This window comes from Paralichthys olivaceus, chromosome 14, assembly GCF_024713975.1.
Source record: "Paralichthys olivaceus isolate ysfri-2021 chromosome 14, ASM2471397v2, whole genome shotgun sequence".
Classification (NCBI taxonomy): Eukaryota; Metazoa; Chordata; class Actinopteri; order Pleuronectiformes; family Paralichthyidae; genus Paralichthys; species Paralichthys olivaceus.
The window spans coordinates 13677828-13692624 of NC_091106.1; the positions used below are offsets into that span (position 1 = coordinate 13677828).

Sequence of the window (14797 nt, forward strand, 5' to 3'; positions counted from 1 at the left end):
GCGGCTGGGGATTAGCTCTCACCGAAGAAATGTCCATGAAAAGAGTGTGCGTGTGTGTGTTGCTTGGCATTAGGAATGTGTCAACATAAAACAACAACAGATTTCTCTGTTCTTTAAACAGCTGGATGCATCTGGCGGCCAGCTTCCCTTATCTATACCGTGCATCTGCTTCATACACAGTCAGCTGCGGGTCATTTCAAACAGACTTCACACAGTCGACTGGCTGCTGTAATTGGAGCTGTACAGGATGATAACAGCACAGATATAACTGCATAAACTTGGCAGAAGATGTTTACAGTTTACTGTATGCTGCAATTAAGCCAGTGCACTTAGCTGGCCAGCAGACAGGAGCTGCAGACTGACTAACATTACATTCCCATGTTGGTACCTGGCTCGTGTTCATGAAAACTAATGACTTGTTTTACATGGTAAGGTTGTAGATGGAAAATTTAAGGGAAGGCAACAAAAACAAAGATGAAGGTGAGTGAACGTGAGACAGAAAGGAGCTGACTCATTTAGACGACTCTCGCATCCACATGGGGATTTTAGTATGAATAGCTTTATACCAGAAAACCGTACCTAACAGATTCAGATCACAGACTGGTCCCCACATCATTATATATACACACAGAAGGTATATAAATCAAAATGTAATAAGACATTGGCCTCCATAGGGTTTTTTCCATAAACTGTTATTTATTGAATTTAAAGAAAATAAGCAATTTCATATATTTGTTTGGATATGAAATGACCTGTATAAATACATGACATTTTGTTATATCACATAGCTCTATTGTTGCACTGACAGTAAACCCCATTGTGTTGGTGTAGTATTGTAGATCGTATATAAAGACGGACGACACGTGTCCACCTCCTCCCACTATCCAGAACTAAAGCCAAATTATCCCTGATACGAACGCTGCCATTTGCACATTTGGAGCCAGAGTCTGCAGGATGGATGGAGCCGCAGTAGCAAAGTCTTGCATATAAACATCCTTAAACTATCATGAGTCTGTCTCAGATCAAATAACTACTTATAATCAAACTTACCAGATGAATGAACACTTGGGAAAACATAATAAAAATCTTCAATTGTAAATTTCAGAATAAACTTTAAAAAGCATCAAGTTAAGTGACAATTGGTCAATGAAGTTGTTCTGAAACATTTGCCTGGTGGCATATATAAACAATATATTGTTTTTCTTGAAAGCAAACCCTCAAATCTATTTATTGAGTTTTCACAAGGACGTGTTAATGGTTCAACAAAGTCTTCATCAAAACTGACCGTAACAGCAACAATAGAGCGACTGTGCAGCACATTTTTTAAAACGTACCTCACCCCGTCAATAACATTTATGTACTGCAATCGCCCTCCATATATCTGTATATCAGCATGCCAATAATATCAGTGATTCATCAGCCAGGCTCCATTATATAGATCCTTCTCTGCCTGCTCCAACACTGTGTTTATTATTATTAATATCCAGTGGTCTGAACCTGAAAAAGTGATGTAAAAGAGCCCGCCCAGCCACAGTGTAGAATAACCTCAAGGCGATGACGGCTTTTATTCAACAATTACCAGCAAATGTATTCTGCCTGAAAGGTTTTTGTCCAAGTATACATGCATTAAAATAAAGAGCCTAATTAGCTCCTTGGAGTCCAAAAGAGAAAACAAAGCAAACAGTAAAGCACATATTACTTGATGGGAAGTGTCAGCACGGTTGTATCTCTGACCAATGACTCTGCGTGGCTTTAACTAGCCGTATAATATTATTCATGTTCTCATCGCTCACAAGGATCGTGTGGCCCTTTGCTCTCTGGGTGCTTCTTTTTTTTTTTCTTCGTTGTTGAAGTCCGACCTCGGGCCTGCCTTTGTTTGTGCTTGTGTATGAGTGTGTGATGTTGATGCTGATGCTAGTGCAGGCCCCAAGGGTATAATGGCGAGGTCGGGGACAATCCATTTAGCCTAGTCACCCTGGTAATTATTCAGCATCCGTATCACATGGACACATACAAAACAAACTAATGCACATTTAAGAGGGGGGGCGCACGGAGGATGAGGGAGGGTGGCAACGAGTGTTAGAGATTACAGTGCTTTAGTGTAAAGTAAATGAATGCAAATGGTTGAGCCATCGACCTGCTGATAGAGCAGCGAGTGTGTGTCAAGGTCTAAATATGTGTATCCTCTCCCTGCTTAAGGCTATAATAAAAGGTTATTTCAGGACGGTCACTGGTTCTCTCACACACACACACACACACACACGCACACGCACACACACACACACACACACACACACACACACACACACCGTAGGCTGCCATCATTTCCCCCAGGCACTTGTCCTTGTCTTCGCTCACACCTTCTGCCCAAAAAAACCTAATCACACAAACACATTTTGTGTCTCTTTCCACACACACGCGCAAACACACAGCCCCGAGCGTCACTGCCTCTGATGTTAATAAGGTGTGGTGGTGGTGGTGGTGGTGGTGGTGTGGGGGGGGGGTCCATGCCTAAATCATGACTCATAACTTGGCTCCTTTTGCAACTGCTACTGCCAGACTACGTTTACCTTGCACACACACTCAGCATTCCAAGGTGACCTTCACATCCTCGCCAACACTCTCTCACTCTCTGCCCTCACACACATTCTCCTCCTCGAACATCTAGTGTCCCACGTGTGGCGCTGGGACAGATTATTGGATTAGTGTATTAACAACTCCCTTCACTCACAGACAATGACCTTTTTTTCACCGCTACTTCGGTCTCACCTTCTACTTCCCTGCTCTCCACTTTCCTTGGCTCTTCCACCTTTCTTGCCCTCATTCTACTCTTCATCATCTTTTACCTCCTACGTCAAGGACCTGCTGCAATTGTTAACAGAACAATGCATGTGCTAATAATAGCAATATGTGTGACTATGTGCGGTGCTGATATTCCAGTTTAGTGTGAGGAAAGTACTGGGCTTCAACATGCATGTAAAACTAAAGAAAATAGTATGCAGCGCTTGCTCGCTACACTCACAAATGTCCCATAATTCTTTGTACTGTGTTGTTTCCATAGAAACAGCCCAATCGGGGGACAGTTCAGACGGATTACTATGGTCAGTTGGAAACATTTACTCAATTAATTAATTTGTCAAAAGACAGAAAATTGCTCAGCAACAACCTTGATGTAATAATCTCTTCATCTACAAAGTCATTTTCCATCCAAAGCTCCTCAAACGTAATGCTTGTTTGGTTCAGTGTGAACCAATGACTGTCAACAAACATGGATAATGCAACGTCTCCACATCCACCGATTCTGAAAAACATTAAGCCAAACTTTTGTGGATAATGCACTGATGATGTAATACGCAGCCAGAATCTGTATAGTTGCTATCGTGGCGAAGCCACAGTGTCAAAGTCCTGCCGATGTACCCACCCAACCAATCGTAAGTTAAGCTGCTAATCATGGCGTCTCACCCTGTTAATACATCAACGTTATAAGAGCTACGTAAAATCACAGATGCCATCTTTAGGGAAAATGTACTTTAAGTATACTAAAACTTTTTTAGTTTGGTCCATGTCCCATCTGCTAACATGCAGCCAGCCACCAGGGGGCAATTGAGATGTTTTTGCTTCAATTTAGGAGGCTGTCATATTCTCTATCTTTATATGAAAATAACAAACTTTATTTACAGCACTTTTCAAAAGGTCTTTACATGTTTGAAACAGGAATAGAATATTTCAGAGCTAAAGCAAATAAGAACAGCGAGTAGATAAAAAAGACAAATAATGGACTAAAATAAACCAACAATAAAGTAATAAAACAGACAAGGCATGATGTAGGTCATACAATGTGCTAGGATTAACAAAAGGGTTTTTAAAGGTATGTTTTAAAAAGTGATGTCACAGGTGTCACAGATTCAGATGTGACATACACACAGTCACTGGTGAAAACAAACGAAAGTAACAAAGCGAGGGGGGCACCTAACAGAGCTCAGTGGGATGTCTGTATAACAATTGGATTTCTATCTTTAACGCCTCTTTCCACCTCACAGTTTTCTCTCTGTCCCTCTCCTCTTGCTGCTCTTCCCTCCGTCCTCACTGCTACCTGTCCACTCCCAGAGCACCACACTCACTACCTCACCACTGCGGAGTGCCAGATTCGTCCTGACAGAGCAGACAGGGTGTAGAGGCCATTGTTTTAACAGCCATTACTGCGATAGGTGCTGACAGCTATAGTGCCTGTGTCCCCCCCCTCTTCCTCTGACTGTGTCTCAGTGTGTGTGGCAACCCTCCAATTAGGACACGGTGACATTTAAACAAGGAGAAAGATGAACATGGTGGAATTTGTTGTGATGTTTTGAGAATGTGTTTCCGATGGCCAGTATGAAGACAAACATGTTCTCACTTTATGTGTGCCTGGTTTTTCTTTTTGTCCCTAACTAAAGTAACAGCAGGAAGAGCACATTTAGAAAGTACTTCATAAAACAAAACCTTAATCTGACAAGAAGAGCAATTATGCACAAAGCTGCCAAGATTAAAAAGGTATTGTTTTACCAGCTGCAAGTTTTGGGAATTTCTTTTGTGACATTTGGGCAATTATATAAGTGAGACCAACTGTGAATACTAATTTGATATTTTCTTTTCAGTAACACAAAGATCAACTGCAGAATTACTCATGAGTTTTATCTTGTAACCTTAATGTGTCATACCTCCAAAGCCCAACAGTCCCCTTCAACCCTTCTCCACTGGTCAAATAACCCACCACCATCTGCCTTTTGTCTGCAATGTGAACGGATACGATCTACATTCACCCCCCAGGTCAAATGACTCTGCAGTGGACTCTGGTTTTATCGACTCCAGCTCTGATAAGCAGTGATGGAAACATGACACCTAGGTGAACGTGTTAATTTCTTCTCCTTTATTCTGAAAATCTAGACCTGGCCGCTGAGCGTTTTCTGCACGATGTACATATAACTTCCAGACGTTGGCACATAGGGATGAACGATTGTGTACTTACTGTTTTTGTTTCATCTTGGGAACAAGGCATAACAGTGATACATTCTACATGTCGTGCAAAATGTGGGCAAGACGGCAAGTGAGAGCTTCTTAGTTTCCAGAATGTTTGTCACGTCCAAAACGACTCACCGGGGGAAAAAGAAGAGGCAAACTCCTCTACTGGCAAAGGGAAAATGAATCACCAAATTGCACAAACTCTCAGCAATAGCCATGAATTAATCCCTATAGGAAATCAGTGAAAATGTTTTTAACAAATCTCCATGACTGTCTGAATCCATGACAACATTTAACAGGTTCTTTCTTGACCCATGTCCCATCCTTCTACCAAGTTTCATCGAAATCTGTTTGGTAGTTTTCAAGTAATAAAACAAACAGGGGCGCAAACACAACCTCCGTTGCGCATGCTATTTGGTGGCTGTAGCTTAGCATGAGCTTGAATCCATCTTATCTCTTTGTTTTAATTAAATATGGTGCGTTTGCGTGTGCAGTTGCTTTGTTTCACGGTGATAAAGCGACAGAATGCAGCCGCAGCAACTGGCGTCATGATAAAAAACAGCATAGCTCAAGATAAAGCCCAGATCCACAGTAATTATTGCACCTTAAACACGGGGGTATACGCATCAATCTTTCTGGTTCATTTTAATTTGGGCAGCAGCCAGATAGAAGATATAATAGACGGCTGCAATTATGAGAACATTGTGAAATGGGATTATTGGATAATGCTTCTCATACAGTAGAGCTGTCGTTCCCAGTGAGATGGAGTTGTTTTCAGTGCGGCAGAGGGATACAAGCAATGTGGGATTACAGTGCTGTTTGATTTGTTACATTACCAATATAGACTGTTTATTTTACTCGCTACAGTACTAGGCTTGTGACGTGGGTTTACAGGTAAATGAGATTTCTTACCGAGGATAGACTAGCGACTGAGCGCATCCCCTGTGGACCTAATGTTTCCTGTGGTTAAAGAGCCATGTCTTGTAAGATCTGTCTGTGTCAGAGACAGAACAAGACTAACAAACTTCTTCCTGTGTTTTGTTTTCAGCCTGAAGCAACACCAGCAGTAAAGCCACCGTGACAGGACACTCGGAAAACAAAGAGAGATGAAGACAGAGATTACCGGAATAAACAAATTCAGATTTCATGTCCGAGAAAGTAGTGCCGGGTAACTTCAGTGTATGTGTGTGTGTTTGTAAGTGTGTGTGTGGGTATCATAAGCATCCATGCCTGCATCTGCGGGTCATTGTGTGTTTATTTCTACCTTTGATCTAAAGATATATCTCTGAGATTTATTCAGCACCCAAGTGTTTGATATGAGTTCTAGACACGACAGCCACGGCCAACAGAGGAGCTGCGGCTCCCATGAAACTCCTTTGTGAACCACAATCCTACCAATTCAACTGATGTCGGTGCGTTGCCCAGAGCGGTGATAACCATTACAATGATCGTCATAAAGCAGCAGTTACACCAACTCTGTAACTAAACGTTCCCAAAGTGCTCCGAGAGTGATCCACGTCTCAACACAGCCACTAGTCTGTTTTACATGCATTTCCTACACAGCGGCGCTGATGATGATGCACGTATGGCTTACTCTCAGACCACTTGAGACCAACTCAGGCCCAGACGTTTGAATCCAAGGACAAGAAAAGCCCCAATGACCTCAGACATTACAGGTTGCATAAAGTATTTTTGGTTTTATCTGTAAAAGTAGCGTCACTCTTTTTTTTTTTTTTTTTTAATCCATCTTTTCATGTTCCAAATAAACCTGTGTGGCTCGGTTGCGGTGCAGACGTCCCTGGAGAAAAGCAGCACAAAGACTTTTTAGCTCATGCGCTGAAGTGGACTTCCTTGTCAATCATGTACAGTTGAAAACATTCCCACGGCACTGAATACTGATGTCAGATGCAGTTCAAAGGTGACATTAGTGCCTCTCTGTTGAGATGGGCGACGTGTAGATACGATTTTTTTTTATTTTTCTGTTGCAATAGCCTGAGAAGAAAACAAAATACTCCATTCCATGTAGCAGAAAACAAACAATAAATCTGGGGTGTGATTCAGTGCATGCTAAATCTACAACTTTGCGTTTACTTGCCTTTTTAAAATCCTACTGCTAGCGTGTTTTGGCAACAGCACTGCATTCTAGAGATAGCTTGGTAATGTATCTCTGCACATGAACAAAGAGGTCATCTCCTAGTCCTGGAGAGGCTTCTTTTCAACTTCTAATTTATTAATCAAAAAAAAAAAATGAAACCTTTTGATGCCTAGAAATTAGACCAGTCACCGCTGTTTTAAAGGCCTCCATCTGTAGAGTCAGAGCGTCTGTGAAGTGAGTTTTAACAATGGTTTGTAGCAGTGCAAGACGTTTCGAGAGGAGATACGCTCCAGTATCCTGAGCTGGCAGTCAGATTGGCCCTGAGCTGCATTTCTCTACATAGACTGAGAAACACAGCACTCAATGCTAAGCTATGCTCTGTCAGCTCTTATTGGTTCAAGCTCTGTTTTTTTTTTCTTCCTCTATGAACACATTAAAAAATGGTTTTATTTTTTGCCTTGTTCATTTCACGGTTAAGAGACTGAACTACAAATGACCTGATTAGAAACCGTTTTTTTCCTCTGCAGACATTTGGATGAGTAATTGTTTTTTTATGCAATCGCACTGTAGTTATACCAACCATAACAATGTGTTTTGAAGTGAAATTGTTTTACAAAGCAAAAAAAAAAAAAAGAGTGGTTTGTGTAAATAAGCAGTGGCGGCAGGCAAAGTTTGTGTTTTCAGAAGAAGTTTTGTATTTATATAGTGTTTATCTGCACTGAGCTATTGTAGAAAAGGGAACTTCTTATGGATATTTATATTGAAAAATACAAATATGTTGGCACTAAAAATGAGAATGTCTATTGGAGGGTGGGCCATGTTTTGAATGGATGAGCGTCAGTGGAAATAAAGCGAGTGATCACGGACACAACTGTTTTCATCAAGACGACCACCATCACCACAAAGATCGTCTGCTCAGAGGAACCTCCCATGTGACTGGTTTGCCAGCGGATTCATGAGAAAGCAAAACCAGCGACAGGACTGCAGACTGTTGGGTTTAAACAAGACATCTCAAAATGACCAACCCCTCAGTCGTCAGTAATGCCATGAAGAAGAAAAAAATCTTTAAACAAGGAGTCGTTTTGCATTTTCGCTTTGCATCATGACTGTTTTTGATGACTAATTACATGGACTCTCTCCAGCACTGGTGCATTCACAATAAAAGCGGTGTCTGTGTGTGTTGATATCACAGTCAGGGGATGAGTGCGCCATGAGTCACATATTTTAGCAGATGTTACGTAATATATGACAGAGATGTATCTATGGGCAGGAATTGTGTGATACGATGCTTGTGGGTGGGTGTCTGTATATGTAAGACTGTCAGCTGCACTGGCAGTGGGAGCCTCGCTGTGAGCTGTGTACTGTGAGCACATTTGTAAACACACCTGATGATGAATACAACCAAGATGACAACTATATCTATTTTCTCTTGCAAAAATCCAGACCTGTGTGTTTCTTTGTCTGTGTGTTTGCATCACCGTGTAGATAAAGTGTGGAATTTGCTTTTAATGGCAGTGATTATCTTTTACTACACATAAATAGTTTAGAAGTGACAGGACAAATAAAAAGGGATACTGAGGGTACAAACTGTGAAATGTATTACAGAATTTAAAAAACTGGTTTCTGGTAACAAAGAGACAATCTATAGGATCAATATCCATTCTGATATTTGAGAGTTTAAAAATAAATCTGATAGTGGTACTTTTTTATTTCAAATGATATTTATAATATCTAAATTAACCATTTTCATGAAAAGTGCCCATAATGCATTACTGATGTCAGAACACTTAAAATATATAATATTAAGCTTCACAAGCAGACGTATTACCTGACATGTGCCACTATTGAATGTGAGCTGGATGTTTTAACAGTCACCTATTGATTAAATTCATAATAAAACAAGATGAATCACAGCAGATGACCATGATAAACTGATAATATCATACATTGGCTTTGCAGTGTATGAAAATAGTTACAAGTTAAGCTGCGTGTGCATACACTGCACAATTTGAGACCGTTTTGGACCAGATCTCTGGTATGACTCATGTCAGCTTTGTTGTGTTGATTGTCGTGCAGTGCACAGGGGGGAACAAGGAGTGATCAGATGCTCCTGATTGGCCATCTGACGATGGCACAACTTGGCACTTTCTTTTTTTCACAGCGCCTGATGAAAGTGTAAAACCTGGTCAAAGTGAAACTAGGACACAGCAACATGACACGTCATATGGACCAAAAACAAAGGTCCAACAGAATACCTGCAAGTTTCACATTTCCTCCTCCGCCTATCAGGGGCTGTGCATTTCTCTCTTATTAGCATAGTGAAAGAAAACTTCTTCTAAGACAATAATCGAAACAGACTGGAGGGGCTGACGGCTTCGTGCAATGTGAAAAGTCTGGACGAGGCTTGAAGAACGGACCTCAGAGAAGATAAATCATGAGCTTGAGTTTTCGATCGTGGGCAGTTCACTTGTTCAGTGTTAGAACTTTTAAAATTGCAGTGTACAACATGCTTTAGGAGAAATAGAGAGAGTATAAAAACCCTTCATTATTCAAATTTAATGAAGATTTTATTAGAAATTTGATTTACTTGTCAATTTGTAATGCACAGTCTATGTGATGTTTCTAAATAACATAACTACCAGCACTGGTATATTTGTAACAAGCTAAAACACTCAAGTATCTGATGTTTCTTTCTGGCTGTTGCCTCAGGCTTCGACTCAAAATCACTATCACCAACCTACAGGTTCACAACTCACATAGAGTAAAGCTGGAGAGCACTGGAGTGTTTCATACACACACGTAATACAGACCTTCACCATGGTGACAACTCATCACTAATTCATACAGAAAAGTAGGAGGCATGTGAAAAGCAAAGAGTGCTGAGGTGTGAACTGATCTGTGTGTGTGTGTCTGTTCCTGTACTTATACCTTAGTGAGGACCATTCCAAGCATAGACCATGGAGAGTGAGGACATTTTGACCAGTCCTCACTGTTTGAATGGACTGTTTGAAGACTTGGTTTTAGAGTTAGTGTTAGAATTAGGTTAAGGATTTAGTTTGAATGGTTAGGGTTTGGGTAATGTGCTAGGGAATGTTTTGTGTGTATGAGCATCCTCACTTAGATAGAAGTGTGTGTTGTTCTGTGAACCCTGTGTTGACCTGGAGACTTGCGTTGAATGTAAAAAGCAGAACTCCAAACTTCAGTTTCCTCTGGAACACTGGTGTTTCTGCTTGATAATGAAAGTGAGGCAGAAAGTCACAGAAACACATGCGCACACAGACACACACATGCACACCTTCCCTACCATCTTGCTGAAATAAATGAGGATAATAACCCACTAACTTCCAACATGAGCACAGTTACACTGAGCAGCATGAGATCTCCGCAATGGAGCAAAATGTTTATCTGCTTTCCTGTAATTTCCTTGAGTGGAAACTAGAGACAGTCCAACAGCAGCCAGCATCAGAAATGCCCCAGATTCTGCAGAAAATGCTGGACTGGGCATCGGCAAGTATGCAAATTGTTGAAGATTAAAGAATATTAGTTTTAGTAGCCTACTGTTTTGGTGATGAAAATAAAAAAAGAAATCAGATGTTGACGTTTCTGTCTTTCCGTTTGCTGCAGGATGTGACTCACAACCACTATCACCGACCTACAGGTTCACACCTCATATCGATGTATGGTAAATGCATAAAAAAAACAAAGTGGGAGAGGGAAGAGAGAGCAGCAGGGGGGAGAGGAAATCAGTGCCAACAGGAGATGCTGTGCACTCTCAATGGGCCACTGTAGTCAACAGGAGATGAGCTAAATAAAACATTAAAGCTAGTATTATGTCATTTCCACCGCGCCTTTCAACCTCTGCTCACTCAGTCAGTGGGTGTGAGGATACTAGGCCACCGCTCCACTTAGCCCACAGTAGGGCATGATATCTTGGCTCATCCATATTCATGACCCTATCACTGTAACCCCACGTTCTGCTGGGATGCGTTTCTGAAAAGGTAATCTCTCTACAGGAGGTGCAGTTCACAACTGGGCTTCTTGAACTCATTCTTCTGAAATGTTCGCGTGGCTCAGCCTCAGTGTGGAGTTCACACCGAATTAGCTGTGATAAGTGATTGTGTAATCATCCCAAAAACACACGAAGGATATATTAGTAAATCACAGTAATTGTACCAAGAGAGCAGGTAGATTGGATGTAACAGTTTTCTGTGTGTGACCCTCGTACAACCGCATCATTATGAGAAGCATTTGTTGAAAATGTCAGTGAGGAGATTCATCTTCAGCTGACATTTTAAAAAGGACGTAAGGGGGCACAGGGGTCGCACAAAGCAAAATCTCTTCCACAGGAGATAGTGAGTTGTGATGATTTCATACTGTTCAGCACGGTCTCTAAATGAGTATGAGGCCCTTGTAAATACTGACTCACCCCTCTTACAGCTGGTAAATGAACAAACACGAACGACTTTCAGGGAAGAAACAACACAGGCTGTTCAAATCTCTAAACTTCTCTTTGATTCAATTGTGCTTTCATTTTGTAGAACAACAACAACTTGTGTGTGATGGAGAAGGTTACACCAGAGTGGATAAAGAGAGATATTCATTTGGAAAACACAAAAACCCTCTTATAATGATCACAAAGAATAAAGAGACAATAAGCATAGCAGTTTCCCTTTCTGTCTTGTTACCAGGGGCGTCAGCTGCACAGTAAAACATCTGGGGCTGAGCCCAGAGCCCGGGGGCCATAAAAATATACATATTGGCCCTAGTTGCCTGTTACTAATAATCTTATCCATACAATAAACAATAGAAAATATAACAAGCTGTTAAAACATATTGTTAAAGAATAAACCTGTGGTTTTGAACATTTTTCACTTCTGAAAATACAGTTATTTCAAATGTCTGAGTTGTTAAGATCCAGAGAGAAACAAGCTTTCACATTATAACTCAAATCCCTGTATATAAATCTGTTCAGGTATTTTACTGTAGCTTCACCTGCTGCTTGCACAACTGCTTCAGCACAAATGATCAAATGGTGTCATAAAGCTTAATAAAGTAATATAATCAGTCAAACTTTCGAAACTTTAACTACAATTAACCTTCCTGTTTCTGCCGGTGTCGTTAAATTTAAATATTTCAGCCAAGGAACATCAGCGAAATGTTGCAAAAACGTTTTGACCCTGAAATCATTTATCATGTGACCAGTAATGTACACTGAGCCAAGTGTAAACGTGAACTACTCTGCAGTTGGTTGCTTAGTAACAGACGCAAACGAGGAAAAGCGATGGTGAAAAGTCAGAGCCACTTAAATCTATACAAATAAAATCGAACTGAATTGAATGTCACACGTCAGAGAATATGTGCACAACTGGGTCCAGACTCTGCCCTGAGTTTTTCCCATTTAAACCACACAGCAGGAAATTCTCTGCTCAGACGCGTTCACCACAACACCGTCAGCCGCACCTCTCACTCACTCACAAAGGCAGTCAGGATTTGATTACATGGGTGTTAAAATGGAAAGTAAACCGTTCCTCGTCCCACACTCATCAACCAGCGATATTTATAATATAAAAATAAAATATATCATAATATAACATAATAATTGATATATTGCAAAATAATAATAAATAAATAGTATGTCGAGAGAAAAAATACCTTACAAAGAGGAGATGAAGGATTTGTGTATTTTTTTACTGTGATCTCGTGTCAGTATCACAGAAATGAGATGAACCAAGAAGTAAACATTGATATTTGGCAACAGTATATTGAAATATTGCCGTATCGATAATTTGTCTCTTCCCTACTTGTTACATAAATACACAGCTCTGAGACTGAAAGACAAAAGATTTAGTTTAGGCCTCCCTCACTTCACCTGTCACATGTTGTGTCTTCTCACTCCTAAGCCGACTGTCACACAACAGTGGGGATTTGACCGCAGACAGCCCAGTAGCGGCGAGTTTCCACTACTCTGTTGTGCTCCGTGCAGCAGACTGTTCATTGTCAGAGCCTGTCAAAGCTCTGCTGTCAGAAATCATTGTCGCCATCACAATATTCAGCCCCACAGCCCCTGCTGGCATTTGAGGCAGTGGATCACAAGCTGCCGGATGGTGACACAAGCAGCTGCAGACGCATATGCAGCACTGAATGCATCTTAGTTCCCAAACTAACATTATTTTATTAACACACAGTCACAATCTGAATGGATGTAAATCTTTCTTCCAGATTTTGTTGAGATTATTCAAATTTGAACCAGACTATGGACGACTGATTGCTTTAGACGGCACTTGATCCTCAACATGATGTGTCCACCTCAGTCAACTCTTTTAATGGCCAAGGTTATGTTTTTATCTAAATTTGTTTGTGTGTTATTTAGTAGAACTACACAAAAAAACTACAGAACCGATCTCCATGAAGCTTTGTGGAGAGATGGGGAAGGACCCCTGTAAGAGGCCATTCAATTTTGGAGCACATCTGGATTTTGAATACAGGAAATGTTTCACTTTCTTGCAACATGGTGTAGCTTTAGCCTTGACGGAGGTATTCACTGTCTGGTCAGCCTTCAATTGCTTTCTCATTTTTTATTGCTCTAAGGTTTCGGACAAGGATAAACTGCATATTTGTTAGTCATCAGGTTCAGCTATTTTCTGATCTTAATGACAACATGCTGTTAAATTTCCTGATAGTTAAGAAATTGATGCGTTCCAAGTTGTAGGGAATAATATTTTGGTATTTAAAAATAATTATGGATGTAGCCAATTCCAGTCACTAATAAAAACAATGGTTTTCTGGAACAGCCCTGATCGTGTCAGTCCAGCTGAGTTCAAGGTCAAATAAAACATTAAAGCAGCACTAGTTTTTAATGTTTTATTAATACTATTAATTTAAAACAGTGTGTTCATGGACATCTCTGTAGTATATTTCCATCCTCTCTGCTTTTGTGACTGAGGCCAGTGGTTACATAATAATGAAATTATACCATGAGTAACCCTGACAGATTACTCCAGTATTTTTAACCTTGTTTTAGGCTACAAACAACAAAGCTGTAGCTCCATTCAGGCAGACACAGTTTTGGCTTCTGCTATAATCCAAATCTGTCTCTTGCTGTTTTTCCAAATGAGGGAGCTTTGCCAAGTGCCAAACACTATTTCGGTAAAAAGCATTTTGCTGTTCATGCTCCATGGCCGAAGTTTTAATTAAAACTCTGATCCGACACGTTCGGTGTTTCCGCCCGTGACGGCACCAACGTACAGAGGGGAGTGCGTGCATGTGTGTGTGCAATGACTCCAAGCAGATGTCTGTGTGACTGTGTGTACTTACAGGTGGGTGTTTTGCAAATGTGAGTGTATATGTAAAATATATGTTTGCATTTATGTTTGAGAGATTTATGTGAGTGTTTTAGCAAATAGTGTTTTATAGTGGGAAGGAAACCAAAAAGATTCATTACACCTCAAATCTATTTCACCATCTGGAGACATTCACGGAAAATCAATCAAAAACAGTCATTCAATTTAAATAAAATGGTATCTCTTCACAAACTGCAGGCGGGTTGACACTTAATTTAAAAACGTGACATTTAACTTGTGAGTTGTCTGATATAAATGGTCTATTGCTCCATTTTGTAGGAGCAACATTTCTATGTAAAGGGGATTGGGAGTGTGTAGGGATGTGAAAGGGATGTCCCACAATCTCTACACTGTTCTAAACTAG

General features: G+C 40.6%; 1 protein-coding gene and 1 long non-coding RNA gene across 3 annotated transcripts in view; one reads left to right on the forward strand and one right to left on the reverse strand.

The window, feature by feature from the left end:
* LOC109634734 (zinc finger matrin-type protein 4) overlaps positions 1 to 7543 on the forward strand; it is a 50656-nt gene extending 43113 nt beyond the window's left edge. The window contains exon 7 of the mRNA XM_020095429.2: positions 6047 to 7543. Within this exon, the coding sequence (XP_019950988.1) occupies positions 6047 to 6068 (22 nt within the window). The 3' untranslated portion in view covers positions 6069 to 7543. The remainder of the gene's footprint in view (positions 1 to 6046) is intronic.
* The window catches only part of LOC109634756 (uncharacterized), an 87673-nt gene that overhangs the window by 48453 nt on the left and 24423 nt on the right, over positions 1 to 14797 (reverse strand). The gene's annotated exons all lie outside the window — the stretch shown is intronic.